Source organism: Saimiri boliviensis, chromosome 4, assembly GCF_048565385.1.
Source record: "Saimiri boliviensis isolate mSaiBol1 chromosome 4, mSaiBol1.pri, whole genome shotgun sequence".
In the NCBI taxonomy this organism is placed as follows: Eukaryota; Metazoa; Chordata; class Mammalia; order Primates; family Cebidae; genus Saimiri; species Saimiri boliviensis.
In genome coordinates, this window is record NC_133452.1 from 53,381,953 (window position 1) to 53,396,747 (window position 14,795).

At 37.1% G+C, this 14,795-nt stretch overlaps 1 protein-coding gene across 3 annotated transcripts in view; it reads left to right on the forward strand.

Moving 5' to 3' along the window:
* Positions 1-14,795, forward strand: part of FRK (fyn related Src family tyrosine kinase) — a 157,853-nt gene that overhangs the window by 24,655 nt on the left and 118,403 nt on the right. The window contains exon 2 of one of the 3 annotated variants that reach the window (XM_010349314.3): positions 13,681-14,245. The exons of 1 other annotated variant lie outside the window; for it this stretch is intronic. In XM_010349314.3, coding sequence (XP_010347616.2) covers positions 13,902-14,245 — 344 coding nt within the window. In that variant the 5' untranslated portion in view covers positions 13,681-13,901. Of the gene's footprint in view, positions 1-13,089; positions 14,246-14,795 lie in introns of those variants that run through there. One more of the 3 variants, XM_003938647.4, reaches the window with a different exon arrangement.

A 14,795-nucleotide genomic window follows, 5' to 3' on the forward strand; every position in this document is an offset into this window, starting at 1 on the left:
TTATTTTATTTAATTTTATATCCCCAAGCACTAGCCGAGAGTGCCTGACACATAGTATGAGCCCAATAAACGTTTGTTGAATCAGTAAAGCAAAGGAGGTAAGCCTCAAGAACTATTGAAATAAATACTTTTTAATAGGCAGGCACACCAGAGTGAGCTTCCTTTAATTGTCTGTTAATAACATGTCATTTAATGTTTTAAAGCACTGACAGGTTAGCTGATAAGTGTTTTTGTCGTCAAACAAATCTGATTGCATCTGATGCAAACTGTGCAATGAAGTTTCAGCAGATGACCTCCAGTGGCTGAAGATAGCACATTTGCTGGAGGCCACAGTGTAGAAAAATGAAGTTTTTCACATTCCGTAAATGTAGGGCTAGGTTTGTTGAGTGGATTTGTAATTCAATTAATATATTTTCTTTTAAAGTTTGATGTTCTGAAATTTCTATTGACTGTGAAGGTGTAAAAATGTGTACATGAATACTTTCCTTTGTGAAGATGAGTATAGCACATATTACAGACTTTCTGTGCTAAAATGAACCAAATGCGTACATATCATTATGTACATAGGGGACAAGGGTGTGACTTGTGATTTAACTTTGAGGAAAAGCAAATTGCCTTCTCATAGGCTTTTATTATATACTGACCATGTTTATTTTGATGATTCAGCAAGAAATTATAAGCCCCTAAGACTTAGTTACTTTTCCAAAATAAGCTACTCAATCTTCCAAGGCCCAGGACACCAATTATATGTGTGCCATATATGACAATATGCATGATAAGTTTAACAAATTTTCAATAAAAACATTGCTAAAACATCATTATTATGAACTCCATTATTAAAATGCCAGGTACTTAAAATGTATCTAAGAATCCTAAAGATAATTTTATTATTTTTGAGTTTATTATAAGTGTCTGCATCTGAGTAAGATACTTCTTTAACTTTAAGTAGTAGGGATTTATAAGGATAATAGGATTTTTTTTAAAATCAAGAAACAAATTAAGAGCAATATGTAAGAACATGTAAACAGTTAAACAATAACCATTAATATGAACAGTACAAATCTCAGTGTTGTTATTTAGTGACAGTCCAGTATCAAAATAAAGGATGCCAAGTATACTTTTTACATATCAAGAGACAGAAAAAGGCCTAGCCAGACAGGAAATTCTTAAAACTCTATCCAATTACTTGGCATGGACATAGGAAAAATCTAAATCTGGAAACTTTGGCATCAGAATTTTTTTCTTTGTTTCTATAAAAAACATGTATATATAAGAAACAGTACATTTGTTTTTCTTGTAGTTGTTGCTGATGACTACAATTTTTACAACATGAGTGATAGAAAGTAACCTATTACATATCTATTTTAACTGGAAAATACTGATTGGATATATTACCTTTTATTTTTTTTCTTCTTGAGTTAGGATTTTGTTAATACTATTGAGATTTTGCAAAAGTTGCATCATAAATGCAGCATTCTGAGAAAGGAAATCCCATGGTTCAGGTTATATGATTTGTGGACATCATAATTCAAAGGATACAAAATAAATTACTGTTAGCACAAGAGAAACCTCGACTGAGAATCAGGAGCCTGGGGGCCTAGTCCTGGGATTTTGTATGGGACACATTCTACATAAAAATATTCTTTGGCCACATCCTTTTCTTCTTCCACTCCCTGAGTTCTTTATGCAACTGTCCCCTAACCCTACCACCTATGCTAGCCAAGAATTGTCCAGAATCTGCTCTTGACTGGACTTCTTGAGAAGCAGCAGCTGTGTGGTAAAGAGAAGATTCTCTTGTAGAGGGTTGGTTATTTCTGATTTTAACATCACTAATAGCTATTACCTGAAGCAAGTCACTTTAGCATTTTTTTTTTTAAATAATGGGCTGTTTCCTTCATTCTAAAATAAGATAATTGGCTAAGTTGGTCTTTAAAATCTTTTTCAGAGAGAAAAATCCAAGGGATTAGATAATCATGCTTTCAAATGTGAGTGATAGTGAGGATTTCCCGATGTCTCACTCAGAGAACCAAGCTATAAATTGAGTCACTAAATTCCTGTCCCACAAACTGTGGTCCTACGATCAGCAGTATGGACATCACCTGGAAGCTTGTTAGAAAGGCACACTCTCAGACTTCACTTTGGATCTAGTGAATTAGAATCTAAGTTTTTATAGGATCCCTGGGTGGTTTGTGTTGCTTTGTGTCAAAGGTGAGAGGGACAGGAGGAAGCCCAAATCCCCAGGGAATTTCCCCTGATCATCTGCAGGTCTCATGAGCTTGAATCCTTTTAGTTTTCCCCTGCTCTAGTGCAGAATAGCATTCATCCTTTTTTGTGTGATCTATGAAACTAAGCAGAATTAATCCACTTTTATATCTGGATAAGACTTTCTAGGTAAACCAAGTGAGACTGGTTTTTAGTTTTTAAAACACAACAGCACTTCTATTACCCCTGGGTCTTTATATTTACTTAGACTCTACTTGGGACATCTACTATTTTTCACTTAGGTCACTCATATTCTTTCTTCAAGATTTAGTTTAGATGCCATTTCTTTTGTCTAATTGCTTCCTTATTCCCACATGACTACCTGGATAAAGTTTATCTGCTATACCTTCCAAGGTATAGCAATGTAAAAAGGGGGCCCCTATATAATTAATGAAGAAATTGTGGATCACACGTAGGCATGTGCAAAATCCATTTGCTAATGGCACTGTCAACCTACGTGCCTCATAAAGACCTATTCTCAGACTTTTTAGAAACCCTTCTATATTTAAAGCAAGAGCAAGAAATTGGCTCCCCACTCACTATATATGGGACTAGGGCAAACCTGTTTTAGAGCCAGCCACATTCTGGGGAAAGGGAAACCCGCATAAAGTGTTAGGCGCTAGAGTTCATAACAATCTTAAAAGGAAAAGACACAGTTTTAAAAGTGTCTCCTGGACATTAGAGCCTCTTCACCTTGCCATGGCATGGGGTGTTCACCCGCTGGAGGACAATATCTGACCAACAACATGTTGTGGCCAGTATGATAACTAGAGGTAGACAAACCAAAGCATCCATCTACATTGGCATTCTAATAATTAGGCACAGTATATCTGGATACATATAATTATTAATCTTTACAAATTTTGTAATGTATTTTGGAATCTTTTGACACCAAATCTTAAGACAAAATATTCTAAGATTGAAACCTATTTTATTGATTTAATGGCAGTAGTGCAGCTTTAATTTTTACTTGAGTTCACATGAACTTATAAATTGATGTTTTTCTCAGAAGAGTATACAAGGGATGGGATGAAGAGAGATAGGCAGAGGGGTTCATCTGAGGAGGCTGAGGATTAAGAAATGATGGATGGGATTGTAGTCATATGAAGAGAAATTCTGGGGAAAAAAAGCAGAGATGTTTATAGACGGTTTGTCAAGGATGTTTTTTCATTCAGAGTGCAAGGTAATGGTCTTCTTCACATGTGCACAGAATCATAGTTTTAGCTACATATTAGGCCATGTTCTTGGAATGGATATGTGGCATACAGTTTGCTTTTGTTTGGAGGAGGAAAATCAGTTGGGAATCTGATGATTTCCAAAAACTGTTTCCAGTGGTATAGGGAGGGCACAGGGGTATCCCAAATGGCCAGTTACATATTTTTACAATAATGACTAATATTTTTGAGCACCTACGATGTCTTAGACTGGGAAATAAATATTTGAATGCATTTTCTCATTTAATTATCATAACAACTTTATGAAGTACATGCTATTATTAAGAAATTATCAGCACTTAACAGATGAAGAAACTAAGGCTAAGCACTCAATATATTATCCAGTGCCACAGAGCTAAAGAGTGCCAGGGGAATAGGAATCCACAGGCCATTTAGCCTCCCTGTAGCACTGCATGAGAACCTGTGTTCAGGGACCTCGATTAATGAGCAATAATACTTGGTTCTATTCCTTCAACTAGTTGTGATTCTGTCTGACTTTATCATTATCTAATGCACATTTAAAAAAATTTATAGAGGTGGAGGTCTCACCATATTGTCCAGACTGATTCAAACTCTTGGCCTCAAATGATCCTCCTTCCTTGGCCCTCAAAGTGTTGGGATTACAGGTATGAGCCACCATGCCTGGCCAAATGCTCTTTTAAAAAATATTTTTCACAGTAGTATTGAGTAAGATTTATCTTTTGATAGGAGTTAACTGCAAGAGAGGCATGACTCTGCTCATTTACTTTGCACATAGAGTTTGGAATTAGACAAGAAATTTGAAGATAAACAGTAAGAACTATGCTGTCATACTACATATGCTCATGTTCAGCCAGCCCAGCCACCAATTTTGTATCCCAAACTTGATGAAATATCAAAAGAGAAGTCCTTCAGAAAAAAAATCCCCAGAGACTTCAGGTGCTTCTATTTTCTATTATTTTAGGAACCATGATAGTGTCTAACAGATTAGAGAGGCTCTGTGGCATTACTAAAATAATGTTGCTGCTAGGTAGATGTGAATCTTAATTGATGAATTATCTGTTTAACAAGCAAGAACAAATCACCTGGGCAAACCGTGGATAACTAGATTTTAGGAAAGACTTACCAGCTGCTTCTGGGAGATTGTATATACAATAATATTCAGTCTTTTTGGAAGGCAAGTTCTCTAATCCCATTTGTGGATGTTGCTAGAACTTTTCTCAGTATCTTACTGAAATCTAGATATAATTATGCCTATTTCATGTCTTTGACAGTGCCAAAGAATGAAACAAAAGGCAAAAGAATGAAACAAAAGCTTTAAAAAGTTTTCTTTCGGCCGGGCGTGGTGGCTTAAGTCTGTAATCCCAGCACTTTGGGAGGCCGAGGCCGGTGGATCACAAGGTCAAGAGATCGAGACCATCCTGGTCAACATGGTGAAACCCCATCTCTACTAAAAATACAAAAAATTAGCTGGGCATGGTGGTGTGTGCCTGTAATCCCAGCTACTCAGGAGGCTGAGTCAGGAGAATTGCCTGAACCCAGGAGGCGGAGGTTGCGGTGAGCCGAGATCGCACCATTGCACTCCAGCCTGGGTAACAAGAGCGAAACTCTGTCTCAAAAAAAAAAAAAAAAAAAAAAGTTTTCTTTTTTTTTTTTAAAGTTGAATTGATAGGCTTGCAACTAAGGGAACTCAGGTAAAGAAATTCACTGAGTACCTATAGTTCATTGAGGGTAAAATTCATGGGTTTTCAAATATAGAAATAGTATTTCATGATTATGCTCTTTAAGTATTGAAAGCACACCTTCTGCACAGGAGAGAATGAGTCCAGCATCACATGTTGGCTGGATGTTTAATGTAGTATGTCGTCCTTGGTTAGGAAAACTGCTACAGTTATGGACATTAAGGACATGGTATGCCAACACACCTCAAAATTCCTGTTCTTCAACAGTTTCAGCTGGTTAGATAGAACCAGTTGTAAAATGAAGCATTTGGTTTTGATGTTTTCTAAGCACTGAAGTAATTAAACAATTTTTCATTTATAATAGTAATTCTATATGAAAAAGGAAATTGAGGTTAATTTAGCATCTTTTTTTTCTTTTTAAGCCCCTATTGGCTTCTAATAATCATTGCTTTTCCTTAAATTCCCAGTCTCACTCTCATATGTCTGGTCTTCTTTTTCCGGTCTGAGGATTATACTCTTTGGCTAAGAAAACTAGAATAAAATTAGAATTAAGTTGTTACCATCTGCTTCAAATATTAAGGGCCATCTTTTCATCATCATCATGATCATCATCATTGTTTTCCTCTGACTATAACTTAAGAGCTCCATATTTCATTTCCTTTAGTTCATTCTAACAGATTCTTGTCATTTCCTCTAGTGTCATCCTAGCGTTTGGTCCTACAAGAGGTGACTAAATGAGGAATTGGTGAAGGTTAAGATGAAAGAGATGGAGGATCCCAAGGTGCTAGGCTGTATTATAGCCAAAGGAAGTTTCTAAATTTTGTTTAGAAGAGAATAAAAGATTAAGCTAGTGGATGACACCAAGACTCAAGCCCAAGGGATAAGATGAAATTGTTTGGGTTCTTCTTATTTAATGGCATCTGGGAAGATAGCTGAAGCCTGAAAAAGTTTCCATTAAACTTCAGAATAATATAAATCCCATCATCAACCTTTCGGCAGTAATAGCCAGATATTATCATTCAGCCCTTGGTATAAAACAATCTTTAGAGATATTTCACTTTGTCCTATTATAGTAAAAATAAAACTCTACAAGGCCTTTACAATTAATGTATGTGGCCCCAACTTTCCTTCTATAAATAGGAATTTTCCATTGAAATAGCAGTGTCTTTGTATCTACTGCATTTGTAGTGATATTATTTTATTAATAAAAATATATTTTTTGGTATTTTTACTATTATATAATAATTATTGGTTGATCGTCTATTGTAGGTTAAGCTCTAGGGACACAGCAGTGAAGAGGGTAGATGAAGCCCCTATTTCTCCTGAACATTTTCTAGTAGAGGAGACTGTACTCAGTAGGCAAATAAAGAAATATAAGACATAAGTAGAGAATGTAGTGAGTGCTGCAAAAAAAGCGTAAAAACAGTGACATGTTATATTAGCTCCTGTGGGCTGCTATAATAAAGTACCAAAGACTGGGTGACCCAAAACAACAGAACTCTATTGTTCCATAGTTCTGGAGGCTAGGAGTCTGAAATCAAGGTGTCAACAGTGCCACGCTCTATAGCTAACCTCTTCTAGCTGCTAGTATTTGCTGGTATTCCTTGGCATTTCTTGGTCTGCAGATGTATTACTCTAGTCACATGGCTGGCTTCTCTCTGTGTATCTTTGTATGTGTTGTTACTGTGCCTGTATGTATCCAAAGTTCCCTTTTTATGAGGACACTTGTCACATTGGATTAGGGCCCACCCTGATGAATTCATTTTAACTTGGTTACCTCTGTAAAGACCCTATTTCCAAATAAAGTCACGTTCTGAAGTGCTGAGGGTTAGCATTTCGACATATCTTTTGGAGGACACAATTCAACCCATGAGACATGCTAAGAGAGAAGCTAAGTTGGGCAATTTTGCTACTTTAGACAGAGTGGTTAGGGAAAACCTTTTTAATGATACATGATTTAGGCTGAGAACAGAAAGATCCATCCACATGAAGAATCTGAACAAGAGTGTTGTTGATTAGAGGAATAGTGAGAAAGAATCCATTGTCAGTAAAAGGACTTGCCTATTGCTTCGGTGAACAGAAAGGTGGCCACTGTGGCTGGACCAGGGAGAGCCAGAAGAGTGGTGTCAGATGGAGGGAAGGGACAGGCTGGAGACAGTACCAGCAGATCCTGTTCCCCAAAATAAGGAATTTGGAATTCGTAAGTGCAATGGGAAGCTATTGAAAAATGCAGATCTGATTAATATTTTACAAAGATTGTTTTGGCTGCCATTTGGAGGATAGGTTGCTGTATTAGGGTTCTCTAGATGGACAGAACTAATAGGAGATATATATACACACAGACACACACACACACACACACACATATGTGTGTATATATATATATGAAGGGGAGTTTATATATATCTAAAACTGAACCTTGTGATCATGTCAGTTAATATATAAAGGGGAGTTTATATATATATATATTATATATATATAATATATATGTATAAGGGGTAGTTTATTAAGTGTATATATATATATAAAGGGGAGTATATTAAGTGTGTGTGTGTGTGTGTATATATATAAAGGGAAGTTTATTGTGTGTGTAGATTATATATATATATATATATATATATATAAAGGGGAGTTTATTAAGTGTGTGTGTATATATATATATATATATATAAAGAGGAGTTTATATATATAAAGGGGAGTTTATTAAGTGTGTATAGGTATACTTCATATATATATAAAGGGGAGTTTATTAAGTATATATATTATATATACTTAATATAGTTAACATATGTTATGTATACTTAATAAGTATATATATACTTAAACTCCCCTTCATATATATATATGAAGTATATATAAAGTATATTATATATATAAACATATATATGAAGTATATATACATATATATAAACTCCCCTTTATATATATAGCATTGACCTGCATGATCACAAGGTTCCACAATAGGCTGTCTGCAAGCTTGAGGAGGAAGGAGAGCTAGTCTGAGTCTCTAAACTGAATAACTTGGAGTCCAATGTTTGAGGCAGGAAGCATCCAGCATGGGATAAAGATGTAGGCTAGAAGGCAGGCCAGTCTCACTTTTTCATGTTTTTCTGCCTGCTTTATATTCACTGGCAGCTAATTAGATGGCGCCCAGCAGATTAGGGGTAGGTCTGCCTCCCCCAGCCCGCTGACTTAAATGTTAATCTTCTTTGGCAACATCCTCAGACACACCCAGGATCAATACTTTGCATCCTTCAGTCCAATCAAGTTGACATTCGGTATTACCCATCACGATTGCAATTGAACAAGAGTGAAAGTAGAGAGATTTCCTATGCATAGGACAGATTCTAGATTTTCCTTATGATACAGAGAAATATAAGACATAAACTTGTCTTCAAGGACAGAGCAATATGCTTGGGGAAATAACAAAATTACATATAAACAGATACTAGACTACCTAAGATATTATAAACTATGTTCTAGATGAATGATAATCATTAGTTTTCACTCAACATACATTTATTGAATGTTCATTAAGTATGAGGCATTATGTCAATACAGGAACAAAATAACACTACATTAAGTGCCTAAAGAGATTAGAATCAATTGATAAGAAGACATGGAATAAATGATAAAAATGGGTATAGGTTATGCTGGGAGGACACACATGAGAGAGTGGTCAATTCTGTCTAATGAAGTAGTCGGGAAAGAACTAATAAAGACAGAAACATTTTCTCTGATTCTTGAAAGATAGACAAGAATCCATATTTATCTGGCAAGTAAGTTGGAAGATGGTAAATGTAGGAAAAGAGAAGTTGGGGTTATCATGTCAGGCAAAAGAAGGGGCTTGAGCAAAGTCAACAGGTATAAAGAAGAAGTGCATGTTTGTAGATTATACAGGTTCAGAGCAAGAGTTTGGAGAAAGACTGTGCTGGAGAGTTTTGTTTTTATTTTTTGATGGCTACGTAGAATAGAATCACCTTTTCTATGTGTGGGGGGATATGTCACTGAGTGAGTTGGGGAGAAGGAGCCCAATTTTCCGGTATGATAGCCCTCCCCAAGCCCTAGTTCTGAGGCCTAGCAGGAGTTGGGGACCTTTAATTTGTCCTAGTATAAAACTAAATAGATGTGGGATTTTATGTGGCAGTATTCTGCACTCCAGGTATGGTAGCATGGTTCAATTCATTTAATGTTGTGTATATTAGGAGTGGGGATTGTGGGAGGTAGAAAATTCAAGGAAGACAGAAGTGATTTTTGACTGGAACGGTTAAGGAAAGTCTAAGGAAGTGAGAGATTTTTATTCAGATCTTGAAAAGCAGGCTGGAGTAAGTACACTTGCTGGGTAGGAAAGTTAGCAGGGGAAGGAATACTGAGTAAAAGAATGGCAAAGGATACAGGATCAGATGTGGGAACAGATGAGGCATATGGGAGATCTAATAAACCAGTTTGGCTAACATAAAGCCATAATGGAGGGGGTGTTGAAAGGATATATCTGATAATGTGGATAAAGTACAAATTTCTTAGCTGTGAATTCCAAGTCATATCTTCCAGGCAATGAGGATCTGTTGAAGGTTATTGTGTGGGAGAGTGATTAAGATTAGTGTGGTAGCAATTTGCTATAAGGATGAGAAGAAAAGTGACTCCAGGCAGTGAAACTGGTTTAAGAGGTTGGCAAAGGAACCTAACATTCAGGGAACAATAAGAGAGGAAAGGAAGGGACTGAGAAGCAATAGACAGAATGCATTCTATTCTCTGTGCTCATGGCCCTTTTCACACCATGGAACTTTCACTCCCAATCATGAATATTCACATTAAAGTTTATCTTTCCCCAATGGCTTTTTCTTCCCTCTCTCTATTCCCTCCCTGCTTTTATCTCTGTCTCTCCCACACTGTCTTTTTTTCTTTCTTTCTGTGTTAATTAATTAATTAATCATATACTTATTTACATAATGGATATTGTACAAGACACTAAAGGTTCAGAGAAGGGAATTCTGTTCTCCTTGGAAAACAAATAGGGAACAAAGAAGGGCTCAACAACAAACCAAGTAGAAGTTTGTGCCAGAATTTAGGAGTGCACAGCGGCCTTTCATCTATTACGGCAGAGAAGGTGATCCATGAATCCAATCTAGAAAAATGACAAGGCAGGTTTATTCCAAATGTGTTGGAGGTTCTTTTGGAATTTTACATAGAAGAATAATATCAGGTATTTTTAGAATCAGTAAAACTGAGGCTTTACACTCTCAGGCTCTGGAGTCAGATTGAGAACAGAGTGTTACTTATGGTTAGCCACTTGGTGGCTGTGTGACCTTGGACAAATTATCTAACTGCTCAGCCTCAGTTTCTTCTCTAAAATACTTTTTTTTAAAAATGCTAGCTTTTTCGTAGGCATTGTTTATTATTTGGTGAGAATTAAATGATATATTATTTGTAACATTCTTATATTTTTACTGGATATTGACAAATTATTGTATATTTTGTGAGGTATAAAGTAATGCTGTGATACATGTATACAATGTAGAATGATTGAATCAAAATACTTAACATATCCATAGTCTTGAATTGAATACTTATCATTTATTCCTCCTGTCTAACTGAAACATTGTGCCCCTTAATGAACATCTACCCATTCCTCCCATTCCCCATCTGCTGGTAACCACCATTCTGCTCTCTGCTTCTATGTGTTTGATATTTTTAGCTTCCACATGTAAGTCAGAACATGCAATATTTGCCTCTATGCCTGGTTTATTTCATTAGCATAAAGTTCTTCAGGTTCATTCATGTTGTCACAGATGACAAGATTTCCTTTTTCTTTGAGGCTGAATAGGACTCCAGTGTGTATATATACCATATTTTCTTATCCATTCATTAGTTGATGAACACTTAGATTAATTTCATAACTTGCCTATTGCGAATAATGCTGCAATAAACATGGGAGTTCCATATCTCTCAGATATCCTGATTTCAAATCTTTTGGATACATACCCTGGAGTAGAATTCCTGGATCTTATTTCTAACGTTCTTAGTACAGTGCCTGGCACATAGAAAGCTTTCCAAACAGATAGCTACTTTTACTAGTAATGATTAGGAATGACTTATCACCTCAGTCATTGTTACTATTATAAAACCTGCTCTATAAACTATTATAAATACCACTCATCTTGGTGTGCAAGATGTTCCAGAGATGGGAATAAGCTGGAGGAAGGGAGACCAGTTAGGAGGCCTCTGGAATAATCTAGGAAAGAATATTCTGTTTCTGTCTGGTGCCCAGCCATCACTCAGAAGGAGTTTAAAAAAAAAGTTTGTGGAATAAATGAAAAGGAAGACTGAGCAGAATTCAGATTGAGGAACTCAAAGAAATCAGGGAGCAAATAAAAGATGACTGCTAGGCTTTGAGATTGGGTGACTGGAGAATTCTGCTACTATCAACACAAAGAAACCCTCTCTCTTTCCACCCCTTGGCTCTGCATTCTCAGGCCGTTGCTCACCTGACATCTTTGGATGGTTGGCCGCTTTTTGAATTTCACTCACTTGCTCAGTGACTGTGCTGTGCAGGTCTGCTGCTTTGTCTTTCCAGAATGCCTTGTCATAACTATAGTAAAGGCATGTCTGAATTTAGAACCGCTACAATGTAAAATGTAAAACCCCACTTACAAATTGGGTTTGAATACATCTCTCTGGTTGCTTCCAAATCATTTTTTTTTTCATTTTTATATCATTAAGTCTCAGGAAAGACTTCAGCATCTGTGTATCTGTTTTAGGGGCATTAATAAAATCCTATGCTTTTATATCTGTTATTGTATTTGGAACAAAATATCCTTTATGGTCATTTGATATTATATATTTTCTGTTTTGTATATAATATGAAATTATATATACATTCTATTTTAGGTCTCATATCATTAAAAAAATAAAACAACAGGGACAACAAAAACTTAGCTCTGCTTTTGGCTTTTCTATTTCTGTCAAATTGTTATTTATACTGTGATTCCAAAGACAGTTGGAGAAACCTGGGAGCATGACACAAGATTTTATTTTAACCAATTGCTTTGTCCATTGCTATGGCCTTAATTTTGCACAAGGTAATAGCAGGTGGGGCTGATGCCATGGTTCTCTGATTTTCTTTCTTTCTTTCTTTTTCTTGAGTTTTATTACTCTCATTACTAAATGCCTTGCAATTTGACAAAGAACAGAAGTGATAAAATTATACTAGGACTAGGTTAGCTAGGTTCAAGGATCTGACAACTTTTAGAAAGATTGTTTTTAAGAGAGAAAATTTTAAAAAGTCTTATAAAGAAATCAGTGACAATCATAATCAAGTTTGCAATGCTGTCTCCTAGTATAAATGACTGTATGTTGATCTGCCCAAACTCATTGCCCAACTGTTTTTGTGATCCAGGGCAAATATTTGTGAGATAGCTGCCCTGAACTAGGGAAGGTCAAGCAAAACTCACTGCCAGTCTAGAGATGACTGTCCTGATGTCAGTCTCATTAGTTCCGGAGTTCTTGCCAAGGAAGTCAATAAGAACTAGTACAGATCTGGAGGTCAAAGTTTAACAGAAAGAGCCCCCACAGCAGCACGCAAAGAGCTCCTTTTCTGCTCTACTACTCTTTTTTCTCTACTGGACACCTGGTTGGGGTGTGTGTGTGTGTGTGTGTGTGTGTGTGTGTGTGTTTTCAAAACAGTACTTGAAGGATAGGAATTAAATGTCTGTGGGAAAAAGCAATATTCTTGTTTCTCAACATTTTAGTCAGCTGCTTTCTTACTTTTCCAGACTGTGACTATTCTTTGAAGCTATTAAAATCTATTTCTGGTAATAAGAAAAGGGAGTGACTTGATGGTTCTTTTCCAATTCCTCTGTGTCTGACAAGAAATACCTAAATATTTTAATTTGCCTCTTAAAATTTCCCTGGTGGTGGCAAAACAATTCTACTTATATTTGTGGCGGGGAGGGGAGAGGGGAAGTCTCTGCTGTGAATTTCTGTGCCGGGAACATATTAAGACAAAAAGCTACCTGGGCAAGCCTGATCCTCCAGGATGAAACAAAAGGAATACAGATGTTGGTGTTGCTTTAACAGTTTGTTAAAGGATCTGGTCTATCTTGGGTGTGGGAAAAGGGAGGGGTAAAGAGGTCAGAATCCCATTTAGATCACAGGCAGAAAGAAACCAGGAAGTAAGGGGAAGTTATTACAGTCTGTTCATAGCTCAGAATGTTAAAGGCAACAGCCTCTGCCGGTTGGTTATTCATTAGCAAAAAGGAGAGAGCCGTCCAGATCCAGACTGGTTGAAAGACAGGATTAGACTTGAAACCGGGAGAGCTCCTGGTGAAACCAAGGCGTGGAGTTTTTACCTGGGGTTAGTAGCGTCCTCTTGCTAACTTTTTATTGGAACAAAAGGCAAGATGGCACCATTCTGTTCTCAGATATTTGTCTAAATAAAGCCTTTTTAATTTAATTTTATTTTTGTTGTGGGATTCTTAAGCAGATAAGAATTAAAAACATCTTCCTGCTGAGTTGCCCAGCTCCTGCTCAGTTTTTTTTTCCAGGTTAGCACCTCCCGCCACGGGAACAAACCGGTAAGTCTCTCCAGGTAGGACTTGCTGCAACCAAGCTGCTGGACTGATCTGAAATGGGACTTTGCATACTCTTCGAAGTATGGTGAGTTGGTGCTGATTTCAAAGCTGCCTGGTAAAGAAAGAGAAGGTGGATCTGCAGAGACTAAGGGGAGAGGGAGAAGCCCTGCTCTTCTTCTCCCCACCACGGCGCAATGAGCAACATCTGTCAGAGGCTCTGGGGGTACTTAGAACCCTATCTCCCCTGCTTGTCCACGGAGGCAGACAAGTCAACGGTGATTGAAAACCCAGGAGCCCATTGCTCTCCACCGTCACAGAGGCATGGCCACTACTTTGTGGCTTTGTTTGATTACCAGGCTCGGACTGCTGAAGACCTGAGCTTCCGTGCAGGTGACAAACTTCAGGTTCTGGACACTTCACATGAGGGCTGGTGGTTTGCCAGACACTTGGAGAAAAGACGAGATGGCTCCAGCCAGCAACTACAAGGCTATATTCCTTCTAACTACGTGGCCGAGGACAGAAGCCTACAGGCTGAGCCGTGAGTAGTACATACGTACCCTTCATTTCCAAACTCTCTGAGGGCTGGGTAATGAGTTTTTCTTCTACTTCTCTACAACCCCCTCATGTCCAAAAAGCTGCCTAGAAAGTATGAGGAAGTACTGGAAAGAAACCACTAATTGAAACATACCTCCCCCGCTAAGTGAGAGTGAAACCTGTGGGTAATTGTTGTTGAGATTACTTCAATTACAGTATGTACACCCACAGGCCCAGGGTGTATTTTCAATGTAAACAAATGATGTGTTTAATACTCTACCTTTTCTTTGGCTGTAAAATAACTCCTGCCTCACTTTAACAACAAAATTGCATTTTATTTGAAGATAAATTATAGGACTACCCTTAATGATATTTTCAAATCTAAACTTTAGATCTTTTTGAAAAAAAACTTTTGAAGCATTCTTTTGAATACGTCAACCCTAGCCCTAGCTCTAATCCTAATCCCCTTCATTCTGATGGGAATATACGAGCTAACTAACATAGAAGATAGCATTTAGAAGATACTAATGTTCTCAGTGAAATCATGACCTAGA